At 37.4% G+C, this 16,304-nt stretch overlaps 3 protein-coding genes across 5 annotated transcripts in view; 1 reads left to right on the top strand and 2 right to left on the bottom strand.

The window, feature by feature from the left end:
• LOC111340301 (transient receptor potential cation channel subfamily A member 1) overlaps nt 1-5,914 on the bottom strand; it is a 30,990-nt gene extending 25,076 nt beyond the window's left edge. Inside the window, exons 1-2 of one of the 2 annotated variants that reach the window (XM_022947124.2) lie at nt 5,666-5,914; nt 2,659-2,875 (exon numbers count right to left, since the gene is read on the bottom strand). In XM_022947124.2, coding sequence (XP_022802859.2) covers nt 2,659-2,871 — 213 coding nt within the window. In that variant the 5' untranslated portion in view covers nt 2,872-2,875; nt 5,666-5,914. Of the gene's footprint in view, nt 1-2,658; nt 2,876-3,022; nt 3,169-5,665 lie in introns of those variants that run through there. The other variant, XM_022947123.2, reaches the window with a different exon arrangement.
• Nucleotides 5,915-6,051: 137 nt separating this feature from the next.
• On the bottom strand, nt 6,052-8,893 carry LOC111340303 (nitric oxide synthase-interacting protein). Its single transcript, XM_022947127.2, has 2 exons — nt 8,349-8,893; nt 6,052-7,486 (listed from the first exon to the last, which is right to left on the bottom strand). The coding sequence occupies exons 1-2, from the start codon at nt 8,806-8,808 to the stop codon at nt 7,032-7,034; spliced, it is 915 nt and encodes a 304-aa protein (XP_022802862.1). The 5' UTR covers nt 8,809-8,893; the 3' UTR covers nt 6,052-7,031.
• A 91-nt stretch (nt 8,894-8,984) lies between these two features.
• On the top strand, nt 8,985-16,292 carry LOC111340302 (enoyl-CoA hydratase, mitochondrial). Of its 2 annotated transcripts, none has more exons than XM_088737248.1 (8): nt 8,985-9,261; nt 10,691-10,891; nt 11,472-11,599; nt 12,312-12,411; nt 12,963-13,115; nt 13,426-13,545; nt 14,094-14,161; nt 15,702-16,292. In XM_088737248.1, the coding sequence occupies exons 1-8, from the start codon at nt 9,162-9,164 to the stop codon at nt 15,765-15,767; spliced, it is 936 nt and encodes a 311-aa protein (XP_088593374.1). In that variant the 5' UTR covers nt 8,985-9,161; the 3' UTR covers nt 15,768-16,292. The 2 variants fall into 2 exon arrangements, with proteins under 2 accessions (XP_088593374.1, XP_022802861.2); XM_022947126.2 differs by having other exon boundaries at nt 9,000-9,261; nt 13,011-13,115.
• Nucleotides 16,293-16,304: the final 12 nt, after the last annotated feature.

A 16,304-nucleotide genomic window follows, 5' to 3' on the forward strand; every position in this document is an offset into this window, starting at 1 on the left:
GTCACTAGTGGCCAAAATGCCAAAATGGCTACTAGTGGTAAAATGTGACAACAGCCACTAGTGGCAAAATAGCAAAACGGTTACTAGTGACCAAAATGGCAAAGCAGCCACTAGAAGTCAAAATGGCAAAACGGCCATTAGTGGCCAAAATCGAAAAACGGCCACTAGTGCTAAAAATGCCAATATAGGCACTAGTGGCCTAAATTGGCCACTAGATGCCAAAATGCCAAATGGTCGGTAGTGGCCAAAATGGCAAAACGGCCATTAGCAGCCAAAATGGCGAAACGGCCAATAGTGGCCAAAAGGCCAAAATGGCCGCTGATGGCCAAAATGGCAAAACGGCCACTAGTGGCGGTGATGCCACAACCTTACAGTAACTTTTTCTATGTGTCCCTGAATTTTCAGAGATCAAAAGACCATGACGTTGAAACTTCTCAGAACACCTTTCTGGGTTGTCGCGTACCCTATGAAATTTTTTTCCAACAACCTTTAAAATTCTCGAAGCAGCTGTATATCTAAAAGTTGATCTAAGACTTGATGGTAGGGTTTTGGTCGTGATTTACATACTAACATGCCCGGCAGTGTGACAATTTAGACAAAAGATGAATATTAGCAAAGAAAGAGCTGAAATTAGCTCGTCTTGTTGCCTCGCACGGAAACAAATTAGGGCAAAGGTTTCAAAACTTTATAAAAAATGAATGTCAATTCAAAGTAGCCAACAATTTCTGAAGAAATCGAAGGGTGAAACGGACAATCGCAGTTCATATTTAATCTGACTATAAGTTTTAACCTTATCACTCCTTCATGTCTGAGGTATATTATTAAAATATATATATTACGAGTAAATTTTGTCTTTTGTAATGTTTATTACATGAAACCTGGTTGAAATTAAAACACATCCAAGATAAACGATATTGGGGTATTTTAAGGCAAAGGGAGCGTTTTTTAACTTTATCAATTTAGGAAATATAATGAGGCTTTATCATTCCAGTTACAAAAGAAAACTGATCCGAACTCCCATTTTAAGTTAAGAATTTTTAATGAAAGCTTGATTTAATTTCCGTTGAAGTCAGCTGGAAGCTGGATCGTTTTGTTCTTCAGTGTTGGATGTTGACATTTTACTTCGGCATATTTTAAGTATTTAGTACAGTCACATATTAAATCACTGACCTCAGCACTGTTTTCCGCGTTTAGATTTCACTTTGAGGAAATTCCGTTGTGTCAGTGAAACACGAAACTTTTATAAAAAGATTTTCATAGTATATTTTCATGGATAAAACTATATTTAGACGTAAGCGCAGAGTTCCGTATTTCTCCAATCTTAATTAAATCACTTTTATATCGCATCTTTATTTGCTTTCATAGGTAACCATTTAGACTCAAAATCACTTTCTCTCGAGTAAGGTAAATATAGTTAGATCCGGTACCTTAGTTTATCTCCGTCGGATCACATATATATGTTAATTTGATACTCATCTATAATGGTTAACGATGAAGATAAAATCGATTATGCTGGCAGATATAATGCAATGCCGTGTTCACTTGGATATAGACGTTTTGGCAAGTTGTGACCACAATATCGTATAAACCAAACATGACGAAACATAAAATTTAAATCTCCCAATAAGACAATAATTCTTCTCTTAACATGTATCATACTCCAAGCGTTTACCTGTCGCAGTAAACTATATAGAAATTTTTTGAAATTGAATCATTCACAACTGTTAAACTGTCTTTTTCTCTTATCAACAAAGTCTTAAGATTTTCAAATTCATAGTTTTAAGGAAATAACCAGCAAGGGTATATCGATCAGAAGATACTGCTTATACCTCATGCATAAGATTATCCTATAGTAGAAAACTACTGATAATCGAAAACTGTGCTGAAAAGCATGACATATCTGAAATAAAGAGCCCCTCATACCGTTTACCGAGATTCAGATATGCAAAGTATTGTGCGCTGCCTTTCGTTCAGTCTTAACTGATCTGCAAAATTGTATTTTTAAGCACTACGATAACTAAGTTATGTGGTGGGTCACTTAGAACTTAGTCCACGACTAGTCACTGAGTCTAACAACCTGAGTTTTGGGACTATAAATTAAAGATGGTAATTCTAGAATGATGTCTAAACAAACATTCAGTGAGACTATTTGTATGCTATTAGAAAAGCAATCTTTGTGCGAGTTCAAATCAGACTTGAAGGGGTATCGTACGCCGGCTGTTATGTATTGTGTGCAAAGGACAAAAACAGCGATTAAAAACTAATCAAGTCTGTAACTTAACAATAAAGAGATCTCCTCGCCGTCGCTGGTAAAATGAAAATTGAAAAAGGCGAGGTTCTTACGAGTTAAGCGTCGCTGAATTGTGTATTTTCACAGGTTTATATCGAGAAAGTGAATTGAAATGAAGTAGGCTGTGTATATGATTTTACGTAAGATGCGTTAATAGGGTCATTTTACTGCGTCTTCATAGGGTTCGTTATCGACACTTTTTTCAATTGTTGCTTTCTATGTACGCCTCATGAATTTAGAGTGAAGTATTAAAAAAAAAAATTATGACTCTGAAAACGTAAAAGCCTTTTTTACTTTGTACGCTGAGGCCTTCCTTATCCCAAATGAGAACACAATACATTTAACGGCAAATTAAGAACAGTCCTTACCTCAAATATGTCCATGGCAGATGTATTCATGTTTCTTTCCACAGCATTGGAAATGCTTCGTTTTATTCCATCGGATACCGAAAATTTTCCCAAATGTGCTCCAGTTTTGTTGCTCTTTGAATCCAAAACTCTCATGCCAAAATCCGTTGCCTCATGTTCCCCGAGGTTGATGTGATCTAAATCGTCTATTAAATTCAAAGAACTCCCGTCCATTATTCTGAAAGAGAAAGAGAAGGAAGAAATCATTCTTCCTCGAAAAACCATTCTGAAAATCTTGGCTGACCCATTAGCAGCTAGTCCTCTGTAAGCTCCCTCTGCAAAGTAATTATGAAATATAATACTGTCTACACCGCTAACTACCAACCGTCGTCGAAAACGCTTCATGTCTGTAAAATAAAAGACCTCTTCAGAATTTAAGGACAACATTGTGTTGCAAGTCCAGAGGATATGACCGCAAATGTCATTTCCTTTATTTTTGCTTTTTTCTTTTCAATAGTTCAAAATAAGATGGAAATCTATTTACATATGAAACCACCGACAACCCAAATTGCTTAAAGAAAATTTGTGACGTCAAGTCAAAATAAGGTCATAAAAAATATTTAACGCATCCACTACAGTCGCATTTACATTTTGCATAAAATGTACCTTTGTCGTATTAAAACAAAGACTAGCACCTTATTGTTAACACCAACGGGTGACATCGCAAATTTGTATTCTTAAGAATCTCAGAAGCCCTAAAACAGCATTAAAATTAAAACTGGCATCATTCACTTTAGATCTTTCTGCCAAAAATATTTTGGCAGAAAGTGGTATAATACGTTAGACAATTAAACTCTGCGTGCATTGTAATCATCTTTTATTTTGTGACATTCGTCATCATTTAAATATAGATTTACGGCTTAAATGTCATCAGGATAAGCGTGACGTCCAAGGGACTCAGCTCACGAAGAACTTATTCCCTACATTGAAATTACAAGAGAGAAAAAAGGCAAACACAACTGAGAGGGTTTAACGAATAATTTCAATATATCTTTAAGTACAAAAAGCTTTTGCACCTAGAACAAGCCTGTTTCTTCAACAGAGAGGAAAATGAGGAAAAAAAATCGTCGTGAAATTGTCAATATCATTTTGTGTATATCAGTGTAAAGCCACCCAGAGCCTAAACGGTTTTGAAAATAATGAAAAATTCTAAACGGTGTCAGAGCGATTTAAATTTAGGTGTCATTACATGATGAGCAGCCGAGCGGGTGTACACTCAATTAAAAAACCCCTTTGTTCGGTTAATGTATATTAATTTGGGTTTAGTTGGCCATCCAGATACAAGGTGAGTTCAAGCTTCCTTCAAGCTGTGACGCCAGCACCCACTTTCACATTGAAACTACTAGTATATTAAAGTTACGCTTTCAGTAACAACGATTAAGAGGCGAACTGAGCTGAACTGAAATAATCCCAATGGAATTACATGTAAACGTAAGAAGACCTCTAAAACCTCGGCGATCCATTTTTATCATCATTCAGATTTTGCTTTGAGGCACAAAGTTGGACTGTCAGTACTAGGACCAAAACGTGCGTTGCATGTCAATTGCTGCACGCAGGTGGATCCGAAATTGTATTCGATTACGTCCAATTCAATTAATCCTTAATTTTTTACCTTTTCACCACAGCATTACTGAATTTCTGGAGAGTATTTGCCCTAAAGCAATGTCATTTTTCGTGACGTTTGCTTCAGGTTTTGCGCGTAAAGAATTCTACCAAAAGCTAATACGGTACGTTTGTCATTTCAAAAGTAATGACGTACTACGACAAAATGGCTATTTTTTAATTGCGTCTGGATCTCAACGTCATATCTCTTGAAAATAGATTTTACTAACATTTAGATAAAACTGAGATAATCCAAACCGATCGAAGCTTGTAATCTTGATTACATAACATAGATTTTCAATTTTGTCCCATTGCGATGCTGAGGTTAAGTGGCCCTGAAGGAGTCCCTAGGGGATTGTTTATCACTTGATTAATAAAAAATACTCAATAGTGAACACACTTTTCTTGTATAAAGCGACCAAATTCTAGCTCTTTAGTCATAGGCTATCGCAGCCGCAATTCAGAACGATGATTCGTTGTATAGTTCTGTTCTAGGACTTAAATTACAACAGAGCGCTGCAATTAACATACAGAAAGTGGAAATAAAGCATTGTTTATCGCTCTAAAAAAGTTACAACATAAAAAGCACAAATTTATGGTTGTACCTCCGTAGGGCCGAAATGGGACTGGAACACACTCTACAGTCGGTGATTTTAACTCGACTATCAGTTGATACAAGCGCCTTATTAGTTTGATTTCAGGTGCAACTAAGACAAGACATACTGCAAATATTGCCGTTATATGCATGGTCTGTGAGCAAGAATACCTTAACACTTTAGATAATGTCATGACTTGTTTAGATTGCACAGAATCTGAGCTGAAAGCGGCATTAGTCGTATAACTGACACACCACAGAGATCAAGAGATCAATCACATCAGCAGTTTAAATGAGATCCTAATTTACAGGGCCACGTGACAAATTGAAGTAAAATTGGCTTCAGGATTCGAAAGGAAAGATATCTGTTATATTTATTATAACTCATAGACCTTGTTAACTTAAAGGATAAACTGTATCAGAATTGGTTCAGTTGGCCCCCGTGTCATCTTCAACAGCTGGCCTGAGTAAGCTTACTGATTCATCAAATGATCCGTAACTTTCACTGAATAATCGAATGAATACACACAAGCCATAAAACCAGCAATTACAGACAACAGACCCCGACCGTACCGTTAAAGGGAAATAATTTGACTACACAATTGTCATTAATTTTCGTTCATTTTCTTGGTAAATGTCGATGGTAATGTTTTATTACGATTCAGCTGGTCCGCTGTTGTAAATGACGTTTCAACTGAAGTCGACCATCTGAGTACATAATCTTTATAATTACAACAAATTTGCCAGATAAGTCACAAAAGTATGTTATACCTTGACCCGGTCGTTTGTGGACCGACTCCCCAAAACGTTTCTTCCCAACAGCAGTACGTAAGGATATTTTCAAAAAACTTCAGCCTCCCGGTTGAGTTGTCGCACTGATTTTCCGTATTGGCTCAGAGAAGTGAAAATGAATGTCTAATCAGAGGGCTAACATTCGTGACCTTGCATACGTAACTTGTTTATTCAAGCTTGATATTTAATTATGGAACGCTGCGGTGGGTAATTTCAGGACAATTTTGCTGACTCGTTGTCGTATGTCTCTAAACTATTCAAACAGTTCTTCCTTTTAAAAAAATTCACTTAATGAAAATGAAAATTTTAAACCCTTCCATTTCTAAGACTCCTCGCAGTCTGCCATACAATTCTCACGATGTTAGTTCTGATTGATGTTTTCTTTATTCTCATTACTTGTCTGCTTCATAATGTATTGATATTGTAAGGAGAAATTCTGTCTTGGTCACTCATGGGAGTTAAAGGAGAAGACATCAACGAGGTTGTAACCCAAAAGGTGCAAAACTGGCCTGTAGCTTGATAAGGTAAAGATCATTTAATGACAACTGAAGTTTGTTCTGTTGTGGACCAAGACGAAGGAAAAGGAGAGAGAGAGAGAGAGAGGGAGAGAGAAAGGGGGAGAGAGAAAGGAGGAGAAAGAGGGAAAAAAGGGAGAAAAACGAAAGATGACCCATTTTCATTGAACAAACTTTATCACTGTCCAGGACTAATTCATCACTTGGCAAAACATAATACCGCATATTAAATTTTTGGCTTTGCTTGTTTGTAGTTTTGCTTGTTTGTTCGTTTCGGTTGTGTGTGTTCTATACGTACAATTCCATTTCGGATAAACCTTAGGAAAACACTTTTCTTGCAACAGAGTATTACTCAAGCGTAACGTTTCTTGCTTAAAGACACAATAGAACAGTAACCTTTCAGTAACCTTTCAACTTCAATCAGTTTAACTGCACAAATCTCTTAAGAGCGGGAAAAAAAATCGGGTCTCAAGTGATAAGGTTCATACATGTACCTTGTGTATCGACGGTAAAGAACCTGAGCACATTGCAGTCTAAAGTTTAAAAGCCAGTATCAGTTTGATTTTCTTTGTCCCAGATCTGAGACAAAGGAAAACAAAGATAAAATTGCGAAAAAGAGAGAGAATTTAGAAAACACCATAATTAGAAAGTGAGTCTCCTTTAGAGAACAAGCAATACTTGGCTTTGTTTTAGATCTGTCAGATGACCCAGCAGGTCTTGTAGACTGGGCCTACTTTCTTTGTCTCTAGTTGAGTGTCTGACCCTACAACTATAATATATAGAGTTATTCTCCTTCAAAGAGCCAGAGAGAGTCAATACTTAGTTTTGTTTCAGGCCTGAAGAACTGGCCCTGCTCTTTTTGCCTCCAATTGTGTACCAGCACCAGCAAACCCTGTTCCTCCACGCTGCAGTGGAATGATGTCACTTTCTTTCAATTTCGAGCCAGTAAATGGGCACAGCATGTCTTTCTTAATTAGCTTCTCAATGCAGTCCATTGTCACCACATTTCCTGTGTTCTTCAGAACTGCACAGGGAACAGAATTACCAAGTGCATCGTGGGTAACTGCACACTTATACCTTTCAGACTTTGCTACCATTGGTCGGTCATCGCCATCATCTATTGGTGTTAGTTTGACTGCAATCAGATCTTTGATTCTGAGAGGTTTACCACTCATTGGACAATAGGTTTTTGAATCTGGTTTCTTCAGAAGTGTGGGTTTTGCTTCTGGTGTTAAAGATGGAACCCAAAAACTTTGAAGATTTTTATCATTGCCACTGGAGCCACCTGCAAAAGAATAAAGCCAAAATATCATTCTAGGTTATACCTTAAATTAAAAAAAATAGAAAAAGTTGTGCTCTAATGAGGTGTAAGTTCATTCCTAGTAGGGTTTCCTGAGGAAATTCTTAACAAGTCAGATTATTTGCACTTTTTGATGCAAGGTAATCACAAGCCAATTGCCACACTGAGCCAGGTCTCTGTGTTATGAAACATCAAAAAGTAATACAGCACCCTCAATCATTTCAGATGTCAGTCTATTGATGGCTACCCCTTGCCTTTTTTGTCTGCTTTTGCTGATCATATTACTGGCTAGATGGCAATTATAGGAGTAAATTTTTGACATGTGTGTTGCTCAAGAAAACACAAATTTTGTCAACTTCAAACTTAGGGTCTAAAACGATTCATGTATAGCACAATGAAGATAAATGTTGGTGACTACTTGAACTATTAGTCTTTCAGTTTCCTATTGTTGGCTTTTATTCAGTTAAACATGGTTTAACTAAAAATGTCTTGCTGGTGGGAATGGGGCATTAGATAGAAAGGTGGCCATAATTTGTTCATTTCGGGGTTTACCACTTACTGTTAACCCTTAAAATTCTTACATCTGTATGCAGATTCTCCCTACTGTTCTGTGAAGATGCTGAGAGGAATTTGTTTGACAATCCAGAGCTGTTGTAGCTGGGGATCATTACCTTAAGTATCATGACATTGTTTGATTGAGGGGTGATATTGTAAGGAAACAAAATCTCTGGTCACTCGCTGGGGTCAAGGGCTCAAGAGATGTGAACTACATGTACATGTTAGAGTCGATTATCCCTGATCATGTAAAAAAAAAAAAAAATACTCCCAAATGACTCTATTTTCTTACCACTAGAGGTAGATGGTTGTTGTTCATCATTAAAATCGGACGATCCATTGATACTTCGATCTTTTGTTGCAGTGAATGCACTCGTTGGTTTTGTGGTGAGGCGCTTCTCCATATTGACAAACGATTCGACTTTGGATCTCTCTTTTTCCTCCACCTTTCCAGCTTCTTCAGCATCTTGCTTCTTCTTCTGCTTTTCAAAAGCTTTCATTTTCCTGGCAGCTTCGGTTTTCTGATGCAACAAACACTCTAAGATTGCTTCTCTGTCGTACAAGAAACCGTCTGGTGTCACAACCGGTTCACGACAAGGTTGTAGCGTCAGACAACAGCAATCGAAGTTCTTTACAGAATCTCTACCAAGACGTACAGATTTACTGCCATACCCAGACTTTTTGGTGTCCTTTTTTCGCTCGTGATAAGTGTAAACCGTTCCTGCTGTACAGTTTTTAGCGTGTCTGGTCATTATTATAAGGCTCGTTACTCACTAAAACATCACTAAACCATACCTAAAACAAAGATGGCGAGCTTAGTTTTGGCCAGGCAACCAAGCTATTTCGAAAAATATTCGGCCAGGCTGCGAAGCCCTCATGGCATTTCATCAGGGAGGGGCGAGAAAGAAAGCGATAACGAATTGCATCGTTGACTTTTATCAAATTTTCAGTTTTAAAACCAAATAACCTGTGGAGAGAATTTTTTTTCCTAAATTAATCATATATATTTGTTTCATGAAAATTTCTCTCCATTTAATGAGGTAACTCCAGATATACTTCCAGTCCCCCACCCCGCCCCCGTTTATACTGACTCATCTCCAGCAAGATGGCTTCTAGAAGGTTGTTTCATATCGCGCGTGGATTATGTGGCTTGCGATCAGCGCAGTCAACTCGTCCATCCGATCTTGCTCGAACGTACTGCTCAGGTAAGTTTAAAGTTTCTTTACTGGAGGCATCAAGCTTGAAGCAGTTCGCATCTTACTCAGTCGCAAAAGAAACAAACCCTGAATATGGGGATTTGTACATTCAACGCATATGAGCGTAACCTTTAATCTCGTGGGTTGACCAGCATCTAATTTCTTGCAAAGATATCAGTCCTGAATCAAACTGTAGGCTCGTGGGAATTAAGCAAATGATCGCAAACTTGTAAAGCTTTTGATTTTTATCCAAATTCTCCTTGTTAGTGTCATATACATCACTGAATTGTCCAAGCCGCACATTCGCAGCACTTTTTCTTTACTTGATTTATTATTGTAAGTGAGGTGGCTCTCCCATAAGCCCAGTGGCTTCTTGGGTCTCCTCGCCTTCTAACCGTTATCGCTGTAATTAAATATTTTTATTGTTAAAAATAAGGCAAATGAAAGATGATGATATAATTATGTAAAAAAAGGTTTAAAGAAGAGTATAGAGATTATGCATGCTGATGCCAGGTATAAAGGATTAAATGGGAAAAAAAAATATTAAGGGTGAGTAACCTTCTCTTAAGAATCAAGTTTGACTGTTTTGTGAATTCTCACATCTGATCTGAACACATGTTCAAGCCTAGATCAGAAGCAATAAGAAGTTTCCAGTATTTGCAGTAGGTGTCATAGTTTGGTGTGGTTGTATAGTGGGGAAGGAAGAATTAAATGAATCTCTGAATGTCATTACATAAGTCTTTGCATTTGTCTGTTCAGTCATTTGTTTGTTTCTTTTTTTGTTTGTTTGTTTGTTTTTTTTGTTTTTGTTTTTCTGGAATCTCAAGTTCTGGGCTCAGTTGTTTGAATGCCAATCAGCACTCTTACCCAAATTAAGTTAAATTTCATTATGTTTTTTTTTTATTCCTTTGTCCAAAAGCCTTTTTGAGATAACTCTCTCCATTCTTTTTTAAAGCATCTAATCCTCAAATTATAAACAAAAGTAATTACACTGAAGTTTCTTTTAAAGCTTTCAGATCTAAAATCAGCCTTTACACTAACCCAAGGATATATCAGCCCAGCTTTGAACAACCCAGCCCTGAGGCCTGTTTCTTGAAAGTCCTGGTAACTTAAGGGGCCCTGAGCCATGTTTTAAAATCAAACTTTAAAGGATAGGAAAGCAGGTTCTGGCACCCAAACCAGTTCTTTTTGTTTCTTTAGCTGATAGTTTCATTGTATCATTTTCAAAACTTTTGAAATCCCCATCTTGAATGAAAACAGAACAGCTTTACAGGCCCGTTAAGTTACCATGACTTTCGAGAAATGGGCCCCTGGACATTAACTTAAGTTGAGAATATGAAAGCATTAAGATGTGTATTTGCACAGACACCAGTGTATAATATCTGAAGTGAATTATTTTTGGACTATAAGAGTCACACTTTCCTCAATTTATCATTAGCGTCAAGAACATTTGAAATGATCAAGGCAGAGAAAAGGGGGGAGAAGCAAAACGTGGGCTTCATCCAGCTCAACCGACCCAAAGCATTAAATGCACTCTGCGATCAGCTGATGTCAGAGTTGCAGGATGCCCTTGATGACTTTGAAACTGACAAAAATGTTGGTGCCATTGTGATCACAGGAAGTGAGAAAGCTTTTGCTGGTACGTAAGTAAAAAAGGCAAAACAAGAGAAAAGTCTTAGGGGTGCTTGTGTAGATCCAGAAAATATCTATAGTCCTGCAGGGGAGGTTTTTTCTTTTTTAACCCCCCCCCCCCCCATCTCCATGGAATTTCTGTTCCAGCATGGCTTATGAAGACCTTTCTCCCCTCCCCTCCGTATCTTGTATAGGACTTACGTAGTACTCACCATCTGGTAGATTGCAGTGTACCCCTTGTAAAGTTTTGAAGTCTTGTGCTATAACATTGACTAAGAATATGTTTAGCTTTGGTTAAAATGTTCAACTTTTTACTTTTCCAAATTTGATGCAAATAAGAAACCATTTAATGATTCCTGCTCACATGGATTTGATGTGGTGTTTAAATTATTATTAAATTCAAATTTATACCGCACAGTTTCTATAAAAATTTTATCAAGAGAATATTTTTTAAGTTTCTCATCGCATCTGTGACCTTTTCACAATTTGAACTTCAAGTCATTTGATTTTTTGTTAGCTTTGCGGTGGATTGTATATTCTGAAAATGAGCAAAGTATGGTCAAGACATTTCTTTACTTCTACTGTAGCTGGAGCTGATATTAAAGAGATGCAGAATTTAACATATCAGAAGTGCCTGTTGGGAGATTTTCTCGGTCACTGGACTCGAGTGGCTTGTTGTAAGAAGCCTGTCATTGCTGCAGTCAATGGATTTGCGGTGAGACTAAGACACTGAATTTGGTATGAGTGGGTGCCAGTGGTGTCATTTATTGTTGCAATTTAATCACCAGTTTTGACCTCACTAAGCAGAGTGCCCAGATTGTCCAGTAATCAAGATATTTTTAGCTGTCACAGTGTAGTGAAGGGTTACACATAGCATATTTTTGTGGGTAAATTGAAGTCTGCTGGAGAAAATTTCTTATTAATGGCTTTATTTATTCATTTCATTCTTTCCTTTGCTCATTTATTTACTAACATGAGTTTTTTATTTAACAAATGGTAAACACCACAGCGTACACTATTGAGTTATGGATGCACGCAGGAGGTTGCTAAGCATGAAAGAAGCATAAGAGTCACTCGAGGCGATAGCTGAGAGCGACTTTAGCTTCTTGAGTGCTAAGCAAACCTCCCAAGTGCATCCATAACTCAATAGTGTACGCTGTGGTGTTTACCATTTGTTTTATAACATAACATCGATACATTGTAGCCAAGGAGTTCCCTTTTATTTTACAAACCTTACGTGACCAGAAAAAAACAAGCGCATGTGGAAAAGATTAATAGTCTTTGCATGTGCTCATGTCAGCAGCGTACACCCATGGGCAAATGGGGGACGCTAAATTGACCAATCAGAGTATGCACTTTACTTTGGTTATGTTATAAATATTTTTTGGTCACTGTTTAATTTGTTTTGTAAAATGCTGCCTTCACAGCTTGGAGGAGGCTGTGAATTAGCCATGATGTGTGATATCATTTATGCTGGAAACAAAGCCAAGTTTGGTCAACCAGAGATTTTGCTTGGAACTCTTCCAGGTGTGACACACATATAACTCAACTGTAGAAACAGCTTTATCAGTTTGCATAATAAGAAAGTATATTCCGCAGATCTCGATTTAAAATGTTAGAGAGCAGAGTCTAACTACGGGATACCAGATGAAGAAAATGAAAATCAGGTCTTTTCCTTTACAAGACTTTTGAAATATTTTACTTTTTAAGCGTATTGATCACTAGCCCTTTACACTCCAACATCAGTATGCGTGTTCTCCATACTGTTTTCAACACATTTTGTAAGGTGCTGACAAGGAGAATTTGTTTAACAATCAAGAGTGTCTTTAGTTGGTGATCATTTCCTTTATTCTCCTGACCTTAATGTGTGATTCAGGGGTGATATTGTGAGGAGTAATTAGGTGCTAATCACTCTTGGGGGGTCACAGAGTTAAAGTGCCGTTATTGAGGGTGTTAAAGACTTCAAATCAGGAGAGATCATAGAAGAAAGAGTCCCTTTTAGTCTTCAAATGGGTATCCTTCCATTTTAGACTCTCTTGTGTTGCTGCTTTTATGTTCTTTTACTTTTTCGAACTTAGGTATGTACTCAAAACTGCAAAAAACTCAAAGATTGCTGTCGTTGTTAGGTGCTGGTGGTACACAGCGACTCCCAAGAGCTGTTGGGAAGTCTCTCGCTATGGAAATGATACTAACTGGAGATCCCATTTCAGCAGATGATGCACAGAAATCAGGTCCATGTTACTTTTAACTTAGCCCCTATTTTAACCAGTTATTCACCATTAACCTTTTACCTTCCAGAATTGATTAACTTGTAACTTCTCCTTGTAATACCCATACATTATTCAGCAAACAGGTAATGAGAATATTCAAACTTATCACTGAGGTAAAAGTTTTTATCTTCATCTAACACATCTTGGGAGAGTGATTTTTTGTGTCAAATAAGTCTAGTAGAGCATTGCACATTTATTTTTTAGAGGTTTCTTCTGCCTTGATTAAAATTAAAAGTACGTTAATCAACTGTTTCATTTCATTTTTTCTTAGGCCTGGTTAGTAAAGTCTTCCCTGCAGACGAGCTTGTAGATGAAGCCATCAAGACGGCTGCTAAAATATCATCCTTGTCGAAGATCGCTGTACAGATCGCCAAAGAAGCTGTCAACACAGGTATTTCCACGGCAGTAATAACCTATCAATCAGTGGCTGCTTTCCGCTCTGAATTATGCTACGATTATTCGAAAGATTTCATGTCAATTGCAATTGGCGTTAATCTTGTTCATAGTTAATTGGTTCTTGCTGGTTTACTCATTCTCGTGGGCTATTTCCCAATATCGAAGCAATTATCTGTTCTATTTAATTGTTGTATGTAATTGTTCTATTTAATTGTTCTTTTGTGAGACTGTCGTTTTTTCTGGTGACCGAAAAATCTCAAAACGTCATGACGTATTTCTTTTCACACGAGTTAAAAGAATGTTTCGAAGCCATCATTTTCACTGAAACAAACTGAGGAAAAGAGGTAGCCTTTTGCCAAAGTTAAGCAAAAACAGAACTTGAACTCGTGTAGGGTTTGGTTGCTTCAAGATATAAATCATTCTGACTTGCAAGCAAAAACAATTTACTGTTGTTGGAGAGTTTCGTAGACTGTTGAATTTCCCAAATGACTTTTTGCCATGTTTCAACGTCTCCAATCCTGTTAATCCTCTTTTATTTATAAGGTTACGAGATGTCACTGGCAGAGGGACTACATTTTGAGAAAAGAATGTTTCACTCAACTTTTTCAACAGTAAGTTAAATGATCGGTGTTTACACTTGAACGAATACGACATTTACAATACAAAGTGGTAAACCCAGTTAACCATTTCTCGAAGATATATTATCTACTCTCTCTGATTTCGAGCAATCCACTGAATGCTTCAAGTCTTCTACGCAACCGAGGAAAGTTTGGTCATTAACATGAAACACGTTCCCACGTTCCCACGTTCCCACGTTCCCACGTTTCCACGTTTCCACGTTCACACGTTCCCACGTTCCCACCAATAGCGTAGCTCCATCTCTCTATATAGAAACCACACACAATCCACAATTCCTCTCCGCTCTAACTATAATTCACACGCCATTGCTTATTTTATATCGGCTATTATTATATGGCTGTGTCTCACAAGGACTGGGAACTACCGAATTCACGAATTTGATTGACTGAAATCAATATTAAAAGCGGTCTAGATTTTCTAGGTACAAGGAATATAAAAAATCGGCGTATAAGACACAGCCATATAATAAACATCTTATTAACCGAGCTAGGTCGGTCTGTATGGGAGAATCTTGACCTCGGTCGCTGGTACAGACCTCGGTCAAGATTCTTCCATACAGACCGCCCGCTCGGTTAATAAGAACTAAATATTATGCCAATTAATATGCTTAACGTTAAACTCTCTTCTCTCTTAATGCATGATGTCCATAGCAATTTAACACCCCCCCCCCCCCCAATCTTTCTGGTTTGCTCACTCTTTTCCACCAAATACACAATCATAATACCCGATCTTCATCTGCTGGTAACTATTACATAAACTGTTCTAGGCTAAATCAACATAAAAACTCATTCTCAAGGATTGGTTGTAAAATTTGGAATAGCATCCCAGGAAACTTAAGGAAGCTTCCAAAACATATTTTCAAGAAAAAGATAACAACAATATTATTTCAAAATCTTCAAGTTCAGGATAGTTATGTCGACGTAGAACGAATAATCAATGATGTAACGAAAGTTAAATCCAGTTAATAGTAGTGTGTAACTTATGTATTCTTCTATTTATTGTCATGTGTTTCTGTTTCTGTATTTTTATCTCGTAATGTCATTTCTGCTTTACTGATTTAATATTTAAATTTCTGTTTCTTGTATATTTATTGAATCTTTTGTTGAGCCGAAATTTATTTAAGGTGTTTTAGCGTCCACACACTGGCCGCCGAGACTAGCTCTGCGATTTGTGGGTAGTGCGTCATTATGTTAAGTGTCATGTCATGTCTGATTACAATAGTTGTTGAGCTGAGTTATTGTTGTTGGCTAACGCCAGGAACGTTAGCCTCAAAAACTCTTTACCGAGGCCAATGTACTTTGTCAACCCAGTTGATAAAGCCGTATTATCTTTTAATACCCCTTCCCCACCCCCCCTCCCCACCACCGCAGCACCACAGTTTCTTTAGAAACTTAACTTCTTTATTTAATCATTACCATGGTGATAAATAAAATAACAATACACTGGATTTGTAAAGACTTGCGCTAAATCTTTCTCCAAGAAAAATTTTCTCCTTTTTCTTTCAATTCGCAGGACGATCGAAAGGAAGGGATGACAGCATTTGTGGAGAAACGAAAAGCCGACTTTACGGACAATTAGTCTGTTAGTTTTCGGGAAAATCGTAGCTTGCGAGAACTGTGGAATGTTGGGGGGGGGGAAGTTTAGACAGGTGAAAGAATAGTAACAGCTTATGCACAGTGACATGTGAAGCGCAACGAAAATATTTAGCGTGAATTTTCTAAAAAAAAACAAAAAGACGATATTAAATAAAATTGAACGAAAAAATAAAATAAATAAAGTGGTATCATGGTCATTTTTAGTTCGTTCGCTCATGTAATACACGGATACCGCGGAGTACGGGAAGAGGATAATTAAGTGACGCACTCTAATTGAGAGCTCTCCAGTAATTATTAACCCAATGCAAACCAAGTTTTTTGGTAGTCATTCTATTTTTGAGTTTGAATGTAGCACAAAACATTTAATGACTTGCCCCACAGAAAACAGTACTTTTTGTTTCCTCTCAGTGCTGAATGGAAAGAAAACTCACTATTCCGCCAGGGGTCTTTCGTTAAGTGCTTATCATCTTAAACGTGTTAGGTTAATAAAAGATGAAACATTTTTGGAGCATTGAAACTT

This window comes from Stylophora pistillata, chromosome 10 (assembly GCF_964205215.1).
Source record: "Stylophora pistillata chromosome 10, jaStyPist1.2, whole genome shotgun sequence".
In the NCBI taxonomy this organism is placed as follows: Eukaryota; Metazoa; Cnidaria; class Anthozoa; order Scleractinia; family Pocilloporidae; genus Stylophora; species Stylophora pistillata.